The sequence below is a fragment of the Colossoma macropomum genome, unplaced genomic scaffold (assembly GCF_904425465.1).
Source record: "Colossoma macropomum unplaced genomic scaffold, Colossoma_macropomum, whole genome shotgun sequence".
Classification (NCBI taxonomy): domain Eukaryota; kingdom Metazoa; phylum Chordata; class Actinopteri; order Characiformes; family Serrasalmidae; genus Colossoma; species Colossoma macropomum.
The window spans coordinates 33,674,054-33,695,054 of NW_023494807.1; the positions used below are offsets into that span (position 1 = coordinate 33,674,054).

Sequence of the window (21,001 nt, forward strand, 5' to 3'; positions counted from 1 at the left end):
ACGCACACACACACACACAAACACACACACACACACACACACACACAAACACACACACACACACACCCACACAAACACACACACACACACACACACACCCACACACACACAAACACACACACAAACACACACACACACACACATTCACTCACACACACACAAACACACACACAAACACACACACACACACACACACACACACACACACACACACACACACCCACACAAACACACACACACACACACACACACCCACACACACACAAACACACACACAAACACACACACACACACACACACACCTGCCACCTTCTCTGGGCCTGAGCTCATTTAAAATGGACTGAGGCGAAGTGGAAAAGTGTCCTGTGGTCTGACGAATCAACATTCGAAATTCTTTTTGGAAATCATGGACACTGTGTCCTCCGGGATAAAGACCACTCAGCTTGTTATGAGCATACAGTTCAAAAGCCAGTATTCATGATGGTATAGGAGGCATTTGTGCACATGGTATGGGTGACATACACATCTGTGAAGGCACCATTAATGCTGAACGATATATACATGTTTTGGCAACATATGCTGCCATCCAGACAACGTCTTTTTCAGGGAGGGTCTTGATTATTTCAGCAAGACAATGTTAAACCACATTCTGCATATATTACAGCAGCATTGCTCTGTACTAAAAGAGTCCGGGTGCTAAACTGACCTGCCTGCAGTCCAGACCTGTCACCACTGAGAACACTTGGTGCATTATGCAATGAAAAATACGACAAAGGAGACCCTGAACTGATGAGCAGCTGAAATCCTGTATCAAACAAGAATGAAAAACATTTCACTTTCTAAACTACAGCAGTGTCTCCTCAGTTCCCAAACGCTTACAGAGTGTTGTTAAAGAAGAGTTGGTGAAACACAGTGGTCAACAGGCCCCCGTCCCAACTTTTTATTGGCACCAAATTCAAAATGGGCTTATATTTCTCAAAAAACAATAACATTTCAGTTTCAACATTTGATATGTTGTCTTTGTAGTATTTTCCTTTAAAAATATGGTTTGCATGTTTTGCATATCATTGCATTCTATTTTTATTTACATTCTGCACAAGCTTTTTTGGAAATGGGGTTGTGTGTAGAACCATGGCCTCAGTAAAGAACACTTGAAGAGCCACTTTTTTAAGAGTGCAGAAGAACACTTTTTGGTGCTACATAGAACAATATACAACACGTTCTCCTTCAATCTGAAGAACAATTTTACCATGCAAAGAAACATTTAATCATAAGTGAACCTCTGTATTTACTGAGGAACCCTTGAAGAACCATCTTTTCTAAAAGTGTACTCCCAGCCGAACCCGAACCTTAAAACATGTCTTCGCCTTAAATGTAATGATTTATGGAAAAAAGGTCCCCAAAATGTGACAGTATGAACTGGATTCAGTCACCACAATATCACACTCACACACACACACACACACACTCACACACACACAAACACACAAACACACACACACACATACAAACACACAATCACACATTCACACACACACACACTCACACTCTCTCTGAGAGGAGGTGGTGTATGATGTATGGCTGGGCGTTCTGTCACCAAAGCCAAAGGGAAAGAATTCAGCTCCACCCACAGGATGTCACCTCTGAAGAATGTCCTTTTGACTTACAGCCCGAAACACACACACACACACACACACACACACACACACACACACACACACTCACACACACACACACTCACACACACACACACACACACACACTTACACTCACACACAAACTCCGCCATACACACCAGCACATGTGAAGCTTAAATCACTGGAGCAGTTAATGTGGTCCGTCTGTTGAAGCCTGTGTGCTGTGCAGTGTGAAGCTCAGCTGTAATGAGAGGCGACACCGTCTGACTCCACCGTGCACCGTCACCACTAACACACTGAACCAGCGCCGTAACCAGGACCAGAACTTTACTGAGGTCCATTCTGAAGAAAAGTGACCTACATCTCATAGTGAATAACCTAACAGCTGAATATGATCGTTACCCCAACCGTAAGTTTCTCCTTTAGGGTTTTTTTCGTTCCATTTTTTTTACCCATCAATAACTGTTATGCACTTTTCCTTTCATTTGTTCCGTCCCCATCCCTCCATTCTTCCACATACTCTTCCACAAACTGGCTTGACTCCAGTTGCCCTGTTTAAGTTTATTTAATGAACGATTTAACTATGTATTTACATGTTTAATTACGTACTGAAGCAACTCACTGACCAATCACGGTCGCCTCTGCTGTTGGCATGACAACAACCAAGATGATGGAGCAGCAAACAGAGCTTTTACATAAACCCTAAAAAGATCAGAATCTCAAACCGAGCTACAAACAGAGAGTTAAATGTGAAAGAACTCGTTCAGTGATGAAGCTCTTCACGCCACTCTTACTCTTCCTAAATGGTCAGTAGCTCAGTGTCACCGTCTGTCGGGTCTCCTGGAAGCGAAGAAACGGATCTTATTTGCAGCCTGTTTGTTTTGTTGTTCGTCTCGTTTGGAGCTGCATCTCCGAAATCAGCTCAGACTCAGCTGAGATCCCTGCTGTGAGTGAAGCTCTCGTACCGTTTCAGCTCCTGAATGAGGAGAAACTCTCAGTTCTCCTCTCGCTACTCCACAGTGGAGCCTCCTGTCACAGTTTCACCATTTTGTGGACCTTTTTTGATGTAGTTGATATATATTCTGCCAACATATATGTATATATATAAAAGCAATAAGCCATGAGAGGCTGTGTGTTACAGCAACTGTATCATGGGAAAGAGCCTAGAATTTCTAAACTTTCACAGCTGGCACACTATTTAGGGAGTACAGAGCCGTTTGAGACTCTGTGTGGGTTTTGTTGCGACTTCTGACTGAAACACGAACATTTGAAGCCTGTAAGACTTTCAAGTGACATTCTTTAGACTTTATACTGCAGTTTTACAGCGAATCATACCGTAAGTGCTTTAATTCAAGCCTGTGATATTAATGATGGAGCTGTTAAGCATGTTTGCTATCTTTTAGCCTGTTAGTTGGCTGACCGGCCTAGTTCTAGATAGGAAAATAAGCTGTCAGACCCTCAGTTTAAACAGAACCGGGTTCTTACTTCATCAGTGCACTTGGTGCTCCACGTGAGTAGAATGAGAGTCAAAGATTATTCAAGGGTATTTTACACGCTGTGGCGCAGTGATACAGAGATCAGTTGTTGTGAAGTGGTCACAGGTGTGTGTATGGCATGGATTTTACATCAGCATTGAACACGGCTCAGCCAATCAGAGTTTAGGACCAGAACTATCCTTTTATGAATAATTTTTTTGACATGTATTGGCAGAATAAAAAATGCATTTGATGTGTATAGTTTTGAGGGGCGGCACGGTGGCGCAGTGGGTAGCGCTGTCGCCTCACAGCAAGAAGGGCCTGGGTTCGATTTCCGGCCGGGTGACCAGGGTCATTTCTGTGTGGAGTTTGCCTGTTCTCCCCGTGTCTGCGTGGGTTTCCTTCGGGTTCTCCGGTTTCCTCCCACAGTCCAAAAACATGCAGTCAGGCTGATTGGACATGCTGAATTGCCCCTAGGTGTGAGTGTGACTGTGTATGTCTGTCTGTCTGCCCTGCGATGGACTGGCAACCTGTCTGGAGTGTGTCCTGCCTTCCGCCCGGGGGCAGCTGGGATGGGCTCCAGCACTCCACCGCGACCCAGAAGGATAAGCGGTTTAGACGATGGATGGATGGTGTATAGTTTTGAAAATATGTCTGAATATTTAAGAGTTTCTTGTCGTTTTTTGCCTTGTGTTCATTCTATAACGGCCTTAAGAGAAACAGAGTAACGGAATGAAGAGTAACAGCAATGGAATCACAGTGTGAGAAAATTCTAGAATAAAGGAGTGACGAACGATGAGGAATGGAGTGACGGCATGACAGGAGGACTGAGTGACAGAGTGACGGAGAGACACTAAGAGAATAATGTATTTATAAACAAAGTGATGGAGCTGACAGAGCGACAGAGTGATAGAGTGAAGGAGTGATGGAGAGAAGGACTGATGGAGTGATGGAAAGCCAGAGTTACAGACTGATACTGACATGACAGAATGATAAATGGATGAAGTGATGAAGTGATAAAACTGCTGCTGTACCTCCTGCAGCTTTTCAGACACGGCGGTCAGCACACGACCCCAGAAGTGCAGATCAATCCCAGAGGAGTGACTGTCCAACACCATCGGCAGCTGGAAGAGAGAGAGACTCCATTACATATTGAACAGTATTATATTGTATTATGTGGCAATTTTATCAAAGCAATACCCCTCAATGCTGCGTCTGTAGCCAACAGTAGATTATGGCTCACATTTATAATACTAAGTACTAAACTGCAATAAAAAAACAGACATTTTCCATTTCAAAATTCCATGGTTTTCCAGACTCAAATTTCCAGACTTCTCAGTAGATCATTCAGATCTTTTCTAGCTTTCATAAAACTTGATTTTACCCACTGTGGCTGTTCAGTTCACACTCCTATGCCGAAAGTTGGACGATGTTCCACCCAAAGAGGGAGTAAAGTAACCGGTGCTGCCTGTACTCAGATTATTTTCTCTTAACACACTGAATAAATATTATATTATCATTCCCTCATATTTTAGTCTATAAATAAGAACCGGAAATGAGTCAGAAAGAGAATAAGACTGAATAATTTAATTTTCACAGCATCTGTGCAGCCTTGTTGATTCACTGCGTCCATGGAAACGATGATGAACGCAGCCGTTCGTTTCCTTACGCAGAAAAGACTGTTTACTTTTCTCATAACTGCATCACTGCATAACTCATAAATGTTCAGACAAGCTTAATATTTGGTTATTTGTGATGCGATGTGTGCATGCACTTAAAAGACACTGCCACATTGGTACAGTTTAAGGTGCTTGGGACAGAGCTGACTGTACGGTACAGGTATAGAGGCCTGGGGTGTCCAGGACCCCCTAATTAACCATGAATATCTCAAAATTAAAATTCTGGATGCCCTGAAAATAAACTCATTATGACGTTCTGCTGTCTGTTAGACACATAGATGCTCAAATCCAGATTCAGTGGAGCTGATTATTTATCTGCTTATCATGTCTCTGGTGATCTTAACTAACTAGAGCTGCAGCTCTGCTCTGCCTCAGGGTGGCGCTGTAGCAGACTGGTTCACCCAGTTGGTCCTTGATAGCCTAGAAACTGTAACTCTGCCCGGATTCCTCTGAAAAACTTTACAATGAGCTGCAGCAGATCTGTAAATCTGAAAACTCGCCCAGTTTCCCAAGAGTTTGGAGTGAAGAGTGACTGTTCCTCATTTCTCACACTGAAGACAGAAGAGGAGACGAGGAAGATCTCAGTTACTGTGAGGAAGAGCGCAGAACCGCACTAGAACAGAGACTCTACAGAAGAGGAGACGAGGAAGATCTCAGTTACTGTGAGGAAGAGCGCAGAACCGCACTAGAACAGAGACTCTACAGAAGAACAGCTGATAAACAAACATTTACTGACATTGAAGCTTCAGCGCCGCTATGGAGAGAGAGTTAGCAGCCAACATGGGACCCCCAGATACCAGGGGGGATTACACACTCTGGTTGCACGTCAGAGACAGAGCACATTTAGGCCACGCCCACACCATGGAGGAAAACAGCTCTGCACTTCCCATTGATTTGCATTGCACACTTTGTTTTTATTGGTCTTAAACTAAAACTGCACTGCAAAAAAATGGTGCCTTGCCAAGTGAAATGATCCTAAATCTAGTCGATATGTCTAATATTTCCCATTTTGAGATGGTCGTGCATCTCAAAATGGATTATTTTAGGTCATTATTTTAGGTCATTTTGTTGAGTAAAATTATCTCACTATACTGACACATACAAGCCCATTTCTTACAACAAGCAAAATGATCTGAAAGAATAGTGAGATAATTTACTTAATACACACACATCATCTAAACCGCTTATCCTTCTGGGTCGCGGTGGGGTGCTGGAGCCTATCCCAGCTGTCATTGGGCGGAAGGCAGGATACACCCTGGACAGGTCACCAGTCCATCGCAGGGCAGACAGACAGACAGACACAGTCACACCTAGGGGCAATTTAGCACGTCCAATCAGCCTGACTGCATGTCTTTGGACTGTGGGAGGAGAACCCGGAGGAAACCCACGCAAACTCCACACAGACCCATGGCCGCCCAGCCGGGAATCGAACCCAGGCTAGAAATAAGGAAAATAATCTTAACTTAAGCTTACAACAATCTTAAAAGGAGAAATATTATTGACTATATTTAAGACAATTTTACTTGATGAGGTACCATTTTTGCAGTATGCAAATCTGTCAAAAAGCTGTTGAGTGGTGAGCTGCACGACAAATACGATTAAAAACCTCATTTAAGGTTTTACACGATTCCAAGACAAAAAGCACCACCAAAAAGACGTCATAGTTGGCTTAAAACTATCAACAGACAAAGTCCCCTCATCCTCAGGGACATCATGGGATCCTGATAGTGTCATGTCTGTGTGCAAAAGACCAAAAGGTTTATTCATTTTCTGTCTGAGAATTTGTTGTTAAAATGGTATCCAATTCCCCACATATTTCAGTTTAGCTAGTTAGTTAGGCTATCTAGGTTCTAGCTACGTTAGCTTGCTCTAGGTTAGCCAGCTAGCTACCAAAGTGCTTGATCCTAATGTTTCCAGGGACTAAATGGCTTCTAAATAGATGATAGCAAGATGACAAGTTCACATGTATTCGATTCAGTTCGATATAGAAGAAGAGAACGTTGATAATAGCAGTGCTAATACTAGCCTACCTGGGATTTGGTCAGCTAATGGTCGAAGTCAAAATAAGCGATGGCTGGTCACTCTGTGGGGTCATTTTTCCACTCTGATTTTGGGACAGAAAAGGGACCCTGAGGGAGCCCAGTCAGATTTAGTGTCTCTATATATTTAGCCCCTCTTCAGGCCGGATATACAGAGAAACTAAATCTGATTAGACTCCCTCAGGAGGTACTGAAACAGGCTGGTGTTGACATTTTATGTCAAAGCTGTTTCAAGACACAGTGTCCCGCAATTTGCACATTAACTCCCTTTTAAACGTTGATGTTTCCCCCCTGATGACGCAGGTCGTCTCTCCATGATCCTGCCTTGTTTTCTATGAGATCCAGCTCACACAGTGGTAAACATTCTGGCTGCTGCTCCAAAAGCCATGATCAATTTATTTTTTAGAAATTCTAAATTTTATACATTTTTTTGAAAGCAGAATAGGGGCAACAGTCTGGAAACACAAATATTTTTCCATACTCTCTTTTCTTTTTTCCATACTTATCCACACCTGGAAATTAGCCAAATCAAATTCCATACTTTTCCATACTTTTCTGCATCAGGACCCTGAAAACAGTTATAGAGTGTTTCAAATCAAAGCCCCGTTCAGCCCGGACAGGCCTCCCCACATGAAAGGCAGCTCTGTATAATAAAAGCTGGAGATGCTCAAACCTCACAGCCCTGAGTCAGTCTTTCCTTTACACTGATCCAGAACCAGCCTCCGCCCCTAAATCCTCACCATAGTAACTCTGAGAACACTCAACAGTCTGGTCTCAGATCAGCAGGACGGAGCCACGTCCATCAGGACCATCTGGAGGCTAAGCTGATTAGAGAACTAGGCCAAGCACCGTCACCATGCTAACTACAGCAAGAGCCTATCAACTCAGCCTAAATCTATCAGTCTATCAGAGAGAGAGAGAGAGAGAGAGAGAGAGACAGAGAGAGAGAGAGAGAGAGAGAGAGAGAGAGAGAGAGAGAGAGAGAGAGAGAGAGATAGTCCAAATATAACAGAAGGAGGCCTAAGCAGGTTTGGCTTTAGCCCCAGATTCCTCGTTTAATGTGTCCACCTGTTGAAATGTGTGGCTCAGCCAGAACAAACAGCAGCTCCACAGCTCTGTCCTGAAACACCAGGAAATAACTGGACACCAGCACTTTCCTCTAGGTCACCTTTCTCCTAGGACTGGGCAATATGGCAATAAATATCATTATCATGATAAATGATGTCACATTATGTCACCAAATCGTATCGTGCGTATCATCTGTGCTCATAGAAACTGACCAGCTGCACGATTCATTATAAAGAGAGTAAAACTAGTCAGTTTAACTGGATTTAGTGACAAATACTGAATAAAAATCTTTGACAGTATTTTTAAAATGGCTCTTTTTATCCGTTCCAACTGATCAGCTGTCTGAAACAATTAATATCGAGACACATCTTGTATCATACAAATGTCCTGAAGTATCAATCAGCACACTTAACAAGACGGCTCTTCAAGGGTTCTTCAGTAAAGGGAATGGGTCTATTTAGAGCCATGAGTTCTATACAGAACCACTTCATGCTTAATTGGTTCTTTGCATGATGGAATGGTTCTTTTAGACTGATGGAGAATGTGTTGTATGTGGTTCCACATAGAACATTTTGAAAAGGGTTCTATATAGCACCAAAAAGGGTTCTGCCATTGTTATAAACTTAATATCTTAACCACAGCAGAACCCTTTTTGGTGCCCTGTAGAACCATCCACAACACATTCTCCATCAATCTGAAGAACCATTTCTCCATGCAGAGAACCATTTAAACATGCAAATGGTTCTTTGTCTTCATGGAACCACTGTCTTTACTAAAGAACCCCTGAAGAACCATATGTTTTAATGTAGTGAGCTTAGTTAGTCAAACAGTTTTTAACAGCGTCAAAAACAATAACATGAATACTGTCTTCGTGAATATGAATAAAACAATAAGAAAACATAAACAGTTAAGTCTCTGCATGAATGTATGAATTCATTTCCAAACAATCTTGTTAAAGATGTTTTTAATGCCCCGATTTAAAACTCAAATGAAATTTAGAGTCACTACGTCATTCCCGTTACTGAGTGCGGTGCTAACAGTTAATTAGTGGAATATCATTTCAGTCCTCCATTGCAGTCGGCTGTGTTGTGAGGTGCAGTATTCAAGAGCAGGACAATATTCTAAATTTAGTAATTCCATATGTGTGAAAGCAGTTACAGACCAAACGCAACACAAAATCATGATATGAAAATGTGAAAAATTTGGACGCAATTTATCTGCAGCAAAACTTTCACACAGGACACAACGCGATTTTTAGAATACATATCAGAATATATATACAAAATATATATCAACTATATTAAAAAAGGGTCTTTTGATTCTCACAAAACGGACTGACTGACAGTGCAGGGCGCTCTGCTGTGGAGAAGTGGGAGGAGAACGGAGAGTTTCTCCTCATTCAGGAGCCGAAACTGTACGAGCTCTTTTACTCACAGCTGGGATCTCAGCTGAGTCTGAGCTAATTTTGGAGATGCAGCTCCAAACGAGACAAAGCTCAAAACAAACAGGCTGAACGTGTTTACTCTCTACTGCCTCTACTGGCCGTTTAGTTAGAGTGAAAGTAGCATGAAGAGCTTCATCACTTCATTTAGGAGCTAAAACTTCACACATTTAACGCGATTTTTATAGAGAAATGTGAGATTCTGATACTTTTAGCGTTTGTGTAAAAGTTTTGCTGTTTGCTGGAACACATCTTGGTTGTCACCATGCCAACAGCAGAGGCGCCTGTGAGCCTGTGATTGGTCAGTGAGTTAATGTCGCCGAAAGTTTGCAGAACTCGAAAGAGGGTGAGTGCTATCACATTGTCGCTCTCTGAAAAGCTGTGTTTTGTTGTGCAAGAAACGTCAGTTAAACATGTGCTCAAATGAATTTACTCTCACCTGAATGAATTGTACGTAAACATTGCGTTTGGTGTGTAAAGGCCTTTATTTTATAGATTATGGGACCAACTGTACAAAGATAAAAAGCCCTGTATGTTTAGGTGTGTCCGAGCTTTTTCCTGGTGCTGCAGACACACTACCAACGTACGATGGACATGGTGTAACGTGGACTGACCAGTTTGAAGAGTTTGAAGAAGTCCACGTTAGCGTAGAGTTTGTCCTCAATGTCCTGCAGCTTCTGCTGGGAGAGGGCACACATTGCGTTTCGGACGGCGTACGGGCCGCGGCGGTTGGGGAAGATGATGAAGCGCTCTAGCAGGGCCTGGCTGCACGCTATCTCCTTCAGAGAAAGATCCGGAACACCATACGCAAACTGAGAGAGAGAGAGAGAGAGAGAGAGAGAGAGAGAGAGACAGAGAGAGACAGAGAGACAGAGGGTTAGAATGGGGATCAGCCTCAAGGGTCCCCAGCTGTGAGTAACTGGAGTAAGAAGTGTTTCAGAGTACTTTATAAGCCTCTTCATATTCTTATTTAGTTATTTCTCACTCATAGCTCACTGAACCAAGTGGAGAAATTCTGTAGAAAGTGCAGATTTTAAATCCAAACCACAGCTGTGTTTGTCAGTATAAGAGCAGATATTTCATTATGATTTAAAAGTGAATGCAGACTGAAACCTGTCAATACAGAACATAATCTGAATGCAAATGTAATTCACTATGTAACTGAACAGAGTCATTCAGAGAGGTTCAGAGCGGTTCAGAGAGGTTCAGAGAGGTTCAGAGGGGTTCAGAGAGGTTCAGAGACATTCAGAGCGGTTCAGAGCGATTCAGAGAGGTTCAGAGAGGTTCAGAGCGATTCAGAGAGGTTCAGAGCGGTTCAGAGAGGTTCAGAGGGGTTCGGAGAGGTTCAGAGCGGTTCAGAGAGGTTCAGAGGGGTTCAGAGAGGTTCAGAGGGGTTCGGAGAGGTTCAGAGAGGTTCAGAGCGGTTCAGAGAGGTTCAGAGGGGTTCAGAGGGGTTCAGAGAGGTTCAGAGACATTCAGAGCGGTTCAGAGAGGTTCAGAGAGGTTCAGAGAGGTTCAGAGCGGTTCAGAGAGGTTCAGAGAGGTTCAGAGCGGTTCAGAGAGGTTCAGAGACATTCAGAGCGGTTCAGAGCGGTTCAGAGAGGTTCAGAGAGGTTCAGAGCGGTTCGGAGAGGTTTGGAGGGGTTCGGAGCGGTTCGGAGCGGTTCGGAGCGGTTCAGAGAGGTTCAGAGCGGTTCAGAGCGGTTCAGAGGGGTTCAGAGGGGTTCAGAGAGGTTCAGAGCGGTTCAGAGAGGTTCAGAGCGGTTCAGAGCGGTTCAGAGAGGTTCTGAGTGGTTCTGAGCGGTTCAGAGCGGTTCAGAGCGGTTCAGAGAGGTTCAGAGCGGTTCAGAGCGGTTCAAAGCGGTTCAGAGAGGTTCAGAGCGGTTCAGAGCGGTTCAAAGCGGTTCAGAGAGGTTCAGAGCGGTTCAGAGCGGTTCAGAGAGGTTCAGAGCGGTTCAGAGCGGTTCAGAGAGGTTCAGAGCGGTTCAGAGAGGTTCAGAGAGGTTCAGAGCGGTTCAGAGTGGTTCAGAGTCGTTCAGAATGGTTCGGTGTGATACGCTCTGTTCTAGATAAACTTACCGAGTCAGAACTGTTCACAGTGGTGGTGATAGGAACCAGACGTCCACCTCTAAAAGCTCCCTCACAGAAAGTTCCTACATGAAATGGTTATGAATTCACTGCCTGATGACTGAGACACTGTTTTATGATAGTTTAGAGAACTTAAACTCCATTCATGGTGGAGGGATACATGCAGGGCGCTGTGAGGCCAAATAGTCCCCAAAGAAAACTTAGCATTTAAGGTGTATCAGAACTGTCTACAAAGTTTTGGACATAGATGTGCAAAAGTTTGAATTACATGTTTTTTTGATTGACACATCTAAATCCTCTATTTGACATAAATATGATGCGATTTTATATATATAGATATATGTGTATATATATATATATATATATATATATATATATATATATATATATATATATTAACTTATATGTTAAACATCATTAACTCAAAAGTAACTGTACATTAAAATGTGTTCTGTGTTCTGTGTGTAAATGTTTCCACTTACAAAATCAGTAAAAATAAACTGTATTCTGACTGAGACGTCCAAACTTTGGCGTACAAACAGTTGTATTTCTTTAAAAAGGACACGCCCCCATCATCACACCCAGCGTAAATGACATTAACGTGTAAACACTGGCGCTGACTGTCGTATCTGATCGGTATGAGCTGGAATGATGTAGAACATGCGGTGAAGGAAGTTCTGCTGTAACAGATGAGTTTACAGATCTGATAAACAATCACTCCTCTTTAAAAACATCTCTGTTCTCTAAGAGGAAGCGCGCGTGTTATTTATACACTCTTAAAGAAATGGTTCTTCAGGCGTTCTTTAGTAAGGGAATGGTTTTACTTAGAACTATAAGCGCATAGTGAAATGGTTCTTCAGACTGATGGAAAATGTGTTGTATATGGTTCTATATAGAACCTTTTTGAAAATGGTTCTATACAGCACCAAAAGGTGTTGTTACTAGCTTGACTTCATCACAGTAGAAGAACCTTTTTTTGGTGCTATACAGAAACATACAACGAACCATTTCACCATGCAGAGAACCATTTATGAGTGTTCATGGTTCTATATGGGACCACTGTCTTTACTAAAGAACCCTTAAAGGACCTTCTTTTTAAGATGTTTCGTGCTTGACATCATAACAATAGCAGAACCTTTTTTTGGTACTATATAGAAGATCTGAAGAACCATTACACCATGAAATTGTTCTACATAGAACTCATGGCTCTAAACAGAACCACTGTCTTTACTAAAGAACCCTTGAGGAATTGGCTTTTTAATAGTGTGTGTGTGTATATATATATATATATATATATATATATATAAACAATCATAACACTACCGAAACTTGATGATTCTGTAGTGACAGTTTCAGTGACAGTTTTAGCTCATTTGGGGCTCAGAAACTCAGCCAGTACAGACCAGCAAACACAGCTTTGAACAGCTGTTCACACAGAAAATCATCATATTTCATTTAAAACACTAAATAAGTACTTAACTGCAGAAGCTCTTGTCAGTTGTGTCAGCTCTTAATGTTGTACGCTGATTTTCAGTGAACCAAAGCAGGTGATGGGAGCCAAAATCATGCTGAGAGTTTTAAATAAGTGAATTTTTCATGAAACTTATTAAAAGAAGAATTACATAAAGAAAACTGCCACCAGGAACAGCCTGAATAAAGTAAAAATTACAGCAGAGTTTCACAGAGTTTTCCCCGTCTGCCTCATCACTACGCATTCTACATGTATTTAAATAGTTACTTTTTATGAATTGCAATGAAATACGTCACTGAATACATTACGGACACTGGACTTTTAAAAGTACCTGCCCAGTAGCGCTGTGCACTGTCATCAACGCTAAAAGGTTCTTCGGTGTCTCTAATAGACTCTTGATTCTGTGGTTTCTGACTCTGTGTGACTCACTGTTACCTACAAACAGGGACTAAAATCCGCTGCATGTGCTGAAAGGGGGGAAATTTGTGCAAACCTGATTTTTGGCCGTAACTGGACTGTTTTTTCCCTCTGAGTGAAGCTATTCACTCCTTGAATTGAGGTCAGTGGCTGCAGCTCTATTGTTTCTATGTACAGCGTGAAGGGAAATAAAGCACTTTCTTTGATCCGCTCACTCTCCAGCTTTAACCTGCTCTCTGTGCCCTCCATCACTATCACAATAGAGGCAGGAAATGACATCAGAGTCCCCACATGCCCTGTATTCGCAATGTAAGCGTGACAGATGCAGGCCTTGTGGGTGTTATTGCATTGGAGCCTACAAACAGATGCAGGAAGAAGAATTTTCAAATGCAGACAAAAATGAATAAAAATGATCATTTTACCCTTTTTTACCATTATTATCTTATTTTCATTATTTTATTATTTATTTATTATTACATATATTCTTATTCGTATTTTAATTATGATTATTTTATTATTATTTTAATCATTTTAATAAATGTTTTGTTTACTTTTTGATCCTATTCTCCTCTTATTTTATTTTGATTTGATCTGATTTTATTAACCTTTACATTTTAGCTACGTTTTAATTATTGTTTTACATTTTTTATTGTCTTTTTATGTATTTTTATTATTAATGTTCCATTTTTTTATACTTACCTGATTTGAGTCTTTTTTTATTGAATTTAGTTTATGATTTGATATGTTCTTACACATTATCAATCCGTTGCTCTGTATCAACTCGACAACATTGTAAATGATGGTCACCCTCAAAGTTCTCCAAGATTAAATAAAGATTGATTGATTGATTGATTGATTATCAGAAAATTAAAGCATGAATATACACATTGTCTTAGATATTTACAAGCATTATGTTCTGATCTATTTAAACTCAAGGCATTAATAGAGACACTAATAAACTAAATATTTCACTGCTGTCAGACCAAAACCTCCTATCTCCTAAATGGTAACTTTACAGGAGAAGGAAAAAACATGCTTTACTTTTAATGTGAGTCAATGGAACCAGACTTTTTTCCAAGTAATTCTGGGCCGTTTCTTTTGGTCCATTCATCGTAAAATTCACACACACTGTAAAGGAGAGCAGGTATATTCAAATCATGTCAAAAACTGAAAAACAGTGATACATAAAATCATCACATCCCGTCTCTGTCCGTAGCTACATTAGTACAGCTTTACGTTTCAGGGCATCAGGACAGGAAGTGACTGAGTGAATTTATCATAAATGTTCAGGTGGAGAACAGAAGTGACCCTAGGTGTGTAATGGTCAGTGAAAGGGTAGGTGAAGGTGGGCAGTACCTGTTCCACCCGCACCAGTGCTTTAGTGAGCTGATGCACCAAGGAGTCGGACAGGCCGGCGTCACGCAGCAAAAACGAGGTCAGAGTCTCATCGTCTTTCAGAATGTCCTCCACCTTCAGCCCTCGCCCTGACGGACACAGCCGGACAGTACAGTCAGACAGAGGCAGGAAGTGACCAGAGAAGAACTGATACAGACGGAACGCGTTCACAGTGTTTCATAGCAACACTTACACCGTTACAGCGTTAATGGCAACACAACTGCACTGAAACATTGTTGAACTGACTTGAACTGAATTCATCAGAACTGAATTCAATTTTAATGAACCAAATTGAAATGAATTGTATTAAACTGAACTGACATAAACTGACCTGAAATTAAATGAACTGAATAGAACTGAATTGGAATAAACTGATCTGAACCCAGCTGAACTGACCCAAATAGAATTGAACTTTATTCAATTTAAATTAAATGCATAGAACTGACCTGAATTATGTTCAATTCAATTGAACAGAACTGTACTGAATTCTGAAACTGAACTGAATTGAATTGACTCGAATTGGACTGAACCAAACTAAACTAAATTGAACTGGACTAAACTAATCTAAACTGCACTGTAGTGAACTAAACTGTATTGTATCGGACTGAACTGAACTGCATTATACTGAACCAAACTGTACTGAACTGAACTGAAGTGTATTGTACTGAACTGAACTGTACTGAACTGAACTGAACGGCATTATAGTGTACTGAACTGTATGGTATTGTACTGAACTGAACTGTATTGTGCTGAACTGAACTGTATTGTACTGAGCTGAGCTGAACTGAATTGTATTGTGCTGAACTGAGCTGAACTTTGTTGTACTGAACTGAACTGTGTTGTACTCAACTGAATGGAATTGAACTGAACTGTACTGAATGGAATTTAACTGAACTGTATTGTACTGAACTGTATTGAACTGATCTGAACTGTACTGAACTGAATTGAACTGAGCTGTACTGAACCAAACTGTACTGTATTGAACTGAACTGTACTGAACCAAACTGTACTGTATTGAACTGAACTGTATTGCACTGAAATGAACTGAACCAAACTGTATTGTATTGAACTGAACTGTATTGTACTGAACTGAACTGAATTAAATTGATTTGAATACAACCAAATTGAGAAAAAGGTTGGGGAACTTATCATCACTCTTACACTATGATAATACAATACAAAACTACACACAACAGCAAAAAAATTAAATCTAAAATAATCTTAAAAGAGTAATTTTTTATTTTATTTAATAATTAATGAATTCATTTTTAACTGGTTCTTCATCTTAAAACCTCAACATTCTTGTGATGCAAGAGTAACTCAGACTCGTTAGCACTGCTCTGACTGGCTGATAAGCTAAAGCCTTTCGTCTCATATTCTGAAAACGCTCTGTGAACTGCAGAGTCATCACAGCTGTGAAAATGGCCCGTTTGAGCAGTGATGTGCGTCACTCAGCAGACACCACAGACTGAAATGCAGACAAAGTGACACGATCTCTGCAGCAATTCTCAGTCACAATGTGAAAATGAAATATTAAAATGGTTTTTCTGGATATTTTCAGTAATTCATAAACAGTGAGTAGCTGAGTCCACATCCAGACCACACCTAAACATGTTTCTTTGATTTTGTGCTGGTTAAAAAAGCTAATGTCACTATTAGTGGAGTTAAACTAAAGCTAGGCTAGCCAGCTAAACTAAACTGAACTGACCTGAATTGAACTAAAGTGAACTGATCTGTGGTAGTTTTGCTGCTGCTAACTCGTGTTGAGAGTGAGACTCTCAGTGCTGTTGGCTGAAGTAGCCCCTCAGTTTCACTGTAAAGCGTTCACAGTGTTTGCCAGTGATCATTTGATAAGAGGGGGAAGGAAAAGAGTGAAGGGCTGAGGAAGGAGAGGAAATACCCGCTCAGTCCATCCATCACTCTGCTGGAACACCTACGCAAACCGAGCTGAACAGAAAATACTGTAACCCAGCCCGGCTCTGAATCTGGAACTCCAGAGTTTCCCGTTAGCCACGCTGAGGAAAACGCTAACTGGGCCTCTCTACTTCACCCAGGCTGAACCTCACCGCCAGCTTCTCTCTCTCAGTCACGGCCTGTATTTGAGTTCTCCCTCAGGTCCAGGGGTTCTCCCAGGTGGCCGGCTGCGTTACCATTGGCTGGCTGTGAGGTGAACTCACTCACCACAGAGGTACTGATGTTAGCTTTCATGGCAACGAAACGTTTGGCTTAGCAGCTCCTCTGGAAATGCTGACTTAAATGACAAATCTGAAAATTCACCCAATTTCCCAAGAGATTTTCTCTGCAATTCGCTGCATGTTTTTGTATATTTCTAGTTGTATATATGACTGTAGATGTTTTTTTGTATATATTCTTGGTTTTATATTGTATCACCCTTATTATTATAACTGTGCTGTGTGACTCATACTGTCTGCTACATTTCCTTCAGGATCAATACATACGTAAAATAACGTATCTATCCATCCATCCATCCATCCATCCAATACCAATGTGCAACAGAGGCTCACTGATTCCCGGGTGAAGCAATGAGCTTTCGGTGAAGTAGCAGTTAAACCATCTCTTTGACCCTAACAGAACATTATTTTGTACCAAGTTTATTTTTAGGGATCCCCAGAATTTCCGTTTTGAGACATTCAGGTGGTCCAAGAGGTTAATTAGGGGGTCCCTGATCCCCCAGGACCCGCTGTATTTCACATCATGGGTTCTCCGCTCCATGCCTGGGAACCCACTGACCCACACACTGCGCTACTTCTTGTCTTAGTAAGCCTAAGCATCTTAAATACACTACAAAAACAGCATCTTGGCAAGTGAAATAATCTTAAATCTAGTCAATATATCTGTCTTATTTTGAGATTATTGAACGAGAATTAACTCACCAAATCACCAAAAATGTCTAGAAGTTAAATGAATCTTATTGCACCTGCTGTAATATGTAAATATTACATATATTTAGAATGATTTCATTTGCCAAGATAAGACGTTAGGGCCACTAGCTGGGAGTAGCACACGTCTCAGTTCGCAGAGGATTTGTTAATTATGCGAGTTTGAATGACACATAATTGACCTGCTAAAGCACACAAACGTTCTATGGAGACGTTCTTTGTTACCCAGTTCTTCAATGGTCAGGACCCCCACAGGACCCCCACAGAGCAGGTATTATTTGAGTGGTGGGTCATTCTCAGCACTGCAGTAACACTGACGTGGTGGTGGTGTGTTAGTGTGTGTTGTGCTGGTACGAGTGGATCAGACACAGCAGTGTTGCTGGAGTTTTTAAACACTGTGTCCACTCACTGTCCACTCTATTAGACACTCCTAACTTGTCAGTCCACCTTGATGATGTAAAGTCAGAGACGATAGCTCATCTGCTGCACAGTTATAAATAAAACTGGACCTGAAGCTCAGTGATGTAGATTACTGTACCTGCTACCCGTCCCGGGTCTTTCCTCAGAGTGTCCATGAAGCTGCTGAGGGTGGACGCCTCCTGCCACAATCGGCCAAGCTGCTGGAACTCAGGGTCTTTAAAAAGCAGCTCCTGAGAGTCAGCGTAGAACCGCGCCAGGCTGAGGAACCAGAGAGAACAGTCACACAGAGCTCAGTAACACTGAGATCAATAACCGATCACATTGATTTATCAGTCTACTCAGGCTTTAGCAGAGCTCAGTAACACTGAGATTAATAACTGATCACATTGATTTATCAGTCTACTCAGGCTTTAGCAGAGCTCAGTAACACTGAGATTAATAACTGATCACATTGATTTATCAGTCTACTCAGGCTTTAGCAGAGCTCAGTAACACAGATTAATAACTGATCACATTGATTTATCAGTCTACTCAGGCTTTAGCAGAGCTCAGTAACGCTGAGATTAATAACTGATCACATTGATTTATCAGTCTACTCAGGCTTTAGCAGAGCTCAGTAACGCTGAGATTAATAACTGATCACATTGATTTATCAGTCTACTCAGGCTTTAGCAGAGCTCAGTAACACTGAGATTAATAACCGATCACACTGATTTATCAGTTAGACTGAGTTGGACTGATTTGGACTGAGTTGGACTGGGTTGGACTGATTTGGACTGAGTTAAACAGAACTAGACTGAGTTAAACAGAGTTAGACTGAGTTGGACTGAGTTAGACTGAGTTGGACTGGGTTGGACTGATTTGGACTGATTTGGACTGTGTTAAACAGAACTAGACTGAGTTAAACAGAGTTAGACTGAGTTGGACTGAGTTTGACTGGGTTGGACTGATTTGGACTGGGTTGAACTGAGTTAGACTGAGCTGGACTGAGCTGGACTGAGAGTTGGACCGAGTTGGACTGGGTTGGACTGAGTTAGACTGAATTGGACTGAGTTGGACTGAGTTAGACTGAATTGGACTGAGTTGGACCGAGTTGGACTGAGTTACACTGAGTTGGACTGGGTTGGACTGAGTTAGACTGAATTGGACTGAGTTGGACTGAGTTAGACTGAATTGGACTGAGTTGGACCGAGTTGGACTGAGTTACACTGAGTTAAACAGAGTTAGACTGAGTTAGACTGAGTTAGACTTAGTTGGACCGGGTTGGACTGATCAGGACTGAGTTGAACTGAGTTAGACTGGGTTGGACTGAGTTAGACTGGGTTGGACTGGGTTGGACTGGGTCAGTGTTCCTGATGGACTGAGCGACTCACATGGAGTTGTTGTAGTTGGAGACGACCCCTGGAGACTCCGCTGGAGTTGGGTAACGGAAGCAGGGATTGTTGGCATTGCAGAAAATTCCCTGGATCCACGGCAGAATTCCAGCAGAAGGCAAGGCCTTGTTGGGAAAATGACCTGAGGGGACCAACATCAGCCTTATATATATATATAAACATCGCCTTTCCCAAAGAACCCCCTGATATGTATTTATAAACATGTAACAACAAAAAGAAACATTTAAATACAAACAAGTTTATTTGTTCTTTATTGGTTCTATGATAGAAAACATATATGGTTCTTTAAGGAACAATTTCACAAAAAGGGGGTTTGGCTATTGTTATAGAATCTGTTTATGGTACTTTACAGAAATGCTCAGAAAATGCTGAGTGCATAAATAAAATGACTGAAAAACCGAATTATTATTTTATTTTATTTTTTTATTATTATTTGAATTTCACTGGATTAAATTAGGAAAAGTTAAAAACATCAAAACAGGTCGAATCGTCTTCTAATGTTCTTATGATGAGAAATATGAATCATATAGAAGAGGCGTGAGGCGTTTTCACGTGGCAGGAGAACATTTTCTGCAGTGCAGATGTTTGAGGATGGACACAGTCCAGTTTTTTAGTTTCGCCACCTTAACTGACCCACAGAGAGCCGAACAACACGGAGGAGTTTATGTTCTCACATTGGTGCTGGCGGTAAAGAGGGTTCGCTCTCCTCAGCCAAACGAGACCCGCGAACAGGAGCACCGGCCAAAGAATCTCCACCACAAACCGAATCTGAGCACAGGGCAGAGGGACGGTTAGAACGGACATCTGACCACTGTAAACTCCTGTACTGCACATTTTTCACTGTATTTGAAATCAGCAGCTGCTCAACACACTGTGAACACTTCCTGATGAACAGACCAGCAGAAATAATCCAAACCATCCTGTTACGTTAATAAACACACGTTAAACTGAGTAACATTCTCGCTGCCTCTCTGTACAGAGGGCAGTTTGTTTAGACCACTCGCTCCTACAGGTCTTCATCTCAGTGGCTCATATTCAGTGTCTGAACGTAACTGAGTGGTCAGTACCTTCTGTCTCTTGCGGAGCGTCCAGTTTTTCCAGAGTAGGAGACGAATCTGGCCGGCCGTGTTCATCTCTCCCCAGTTTAACCCCTACAGGGGTCAGCTTGGGGTGAAGAACCTAAAATACACACCAACACGTCCAGTCTGACCACTGAAAGCCAAAAGTAAGGAACATTATACATTATATACACCAACCGGCCACTTCAGTGTCACTGCTGGACTGAGACAGTGAGTGGACACAGTGTTTAAAAACCTCTGTGTCTGATCCACTCGCACCAGCACAACACACACTAACACACCATGTCACCGTTACAGCAGTGCTGAGAATGATCCACCACCCAAATAGTACCTGCTCTGTGGGGGTCCATGGGGGTCCTGACCACTGAAGAACAGGGTAACAAAGTGTGCAGAGAAACAGATGGACTACAGTCTGTAACTGTAGAACTACAGAGTGAAACTATACGGTCAGTGGAGCTGATAAAGTGGACAGTGAGTGTAGAAACAAGGAGGTGAACT

General features: G+C 41.8%; 1 protein-coding gene across 1 annotated transcript in view; it reads right to left on the minus strand.

Annotated features, from left to right (window-relative positions):
* The window catches only part of LOC118797176 (retinal-specific phospholipid-transporting ATPase ABCA4-like), an 88,566-nt gene extending 67,910 nt beyond the window's left edge, over positions 1-20,656 (minus strand). Inside the window, 7 exon segments of the mRNA XM_036556430.1 lie at positions 4,147-4,236; positions 9,954-10,151; positions 14,672-14,799; positions 18,149-18,288; positions 19,404-19,545; positions 20,099-20,192; positions 20,492-20,656. Coding sequence (XP_036412323.1) covers positions 4,147-4,236; positions 9,954-10,151; positions 14,672-14,799; positions 18,149-18,288; positions 19,404-19,545; positions 20,099-20,192; positions 20,492-20,557 — 858 coding nt within the window. The 5' untranslated portion in view covers positions 20,558-20,656.
* Positions 20,657-21,001: the final 345 nt, after the last annotated feature.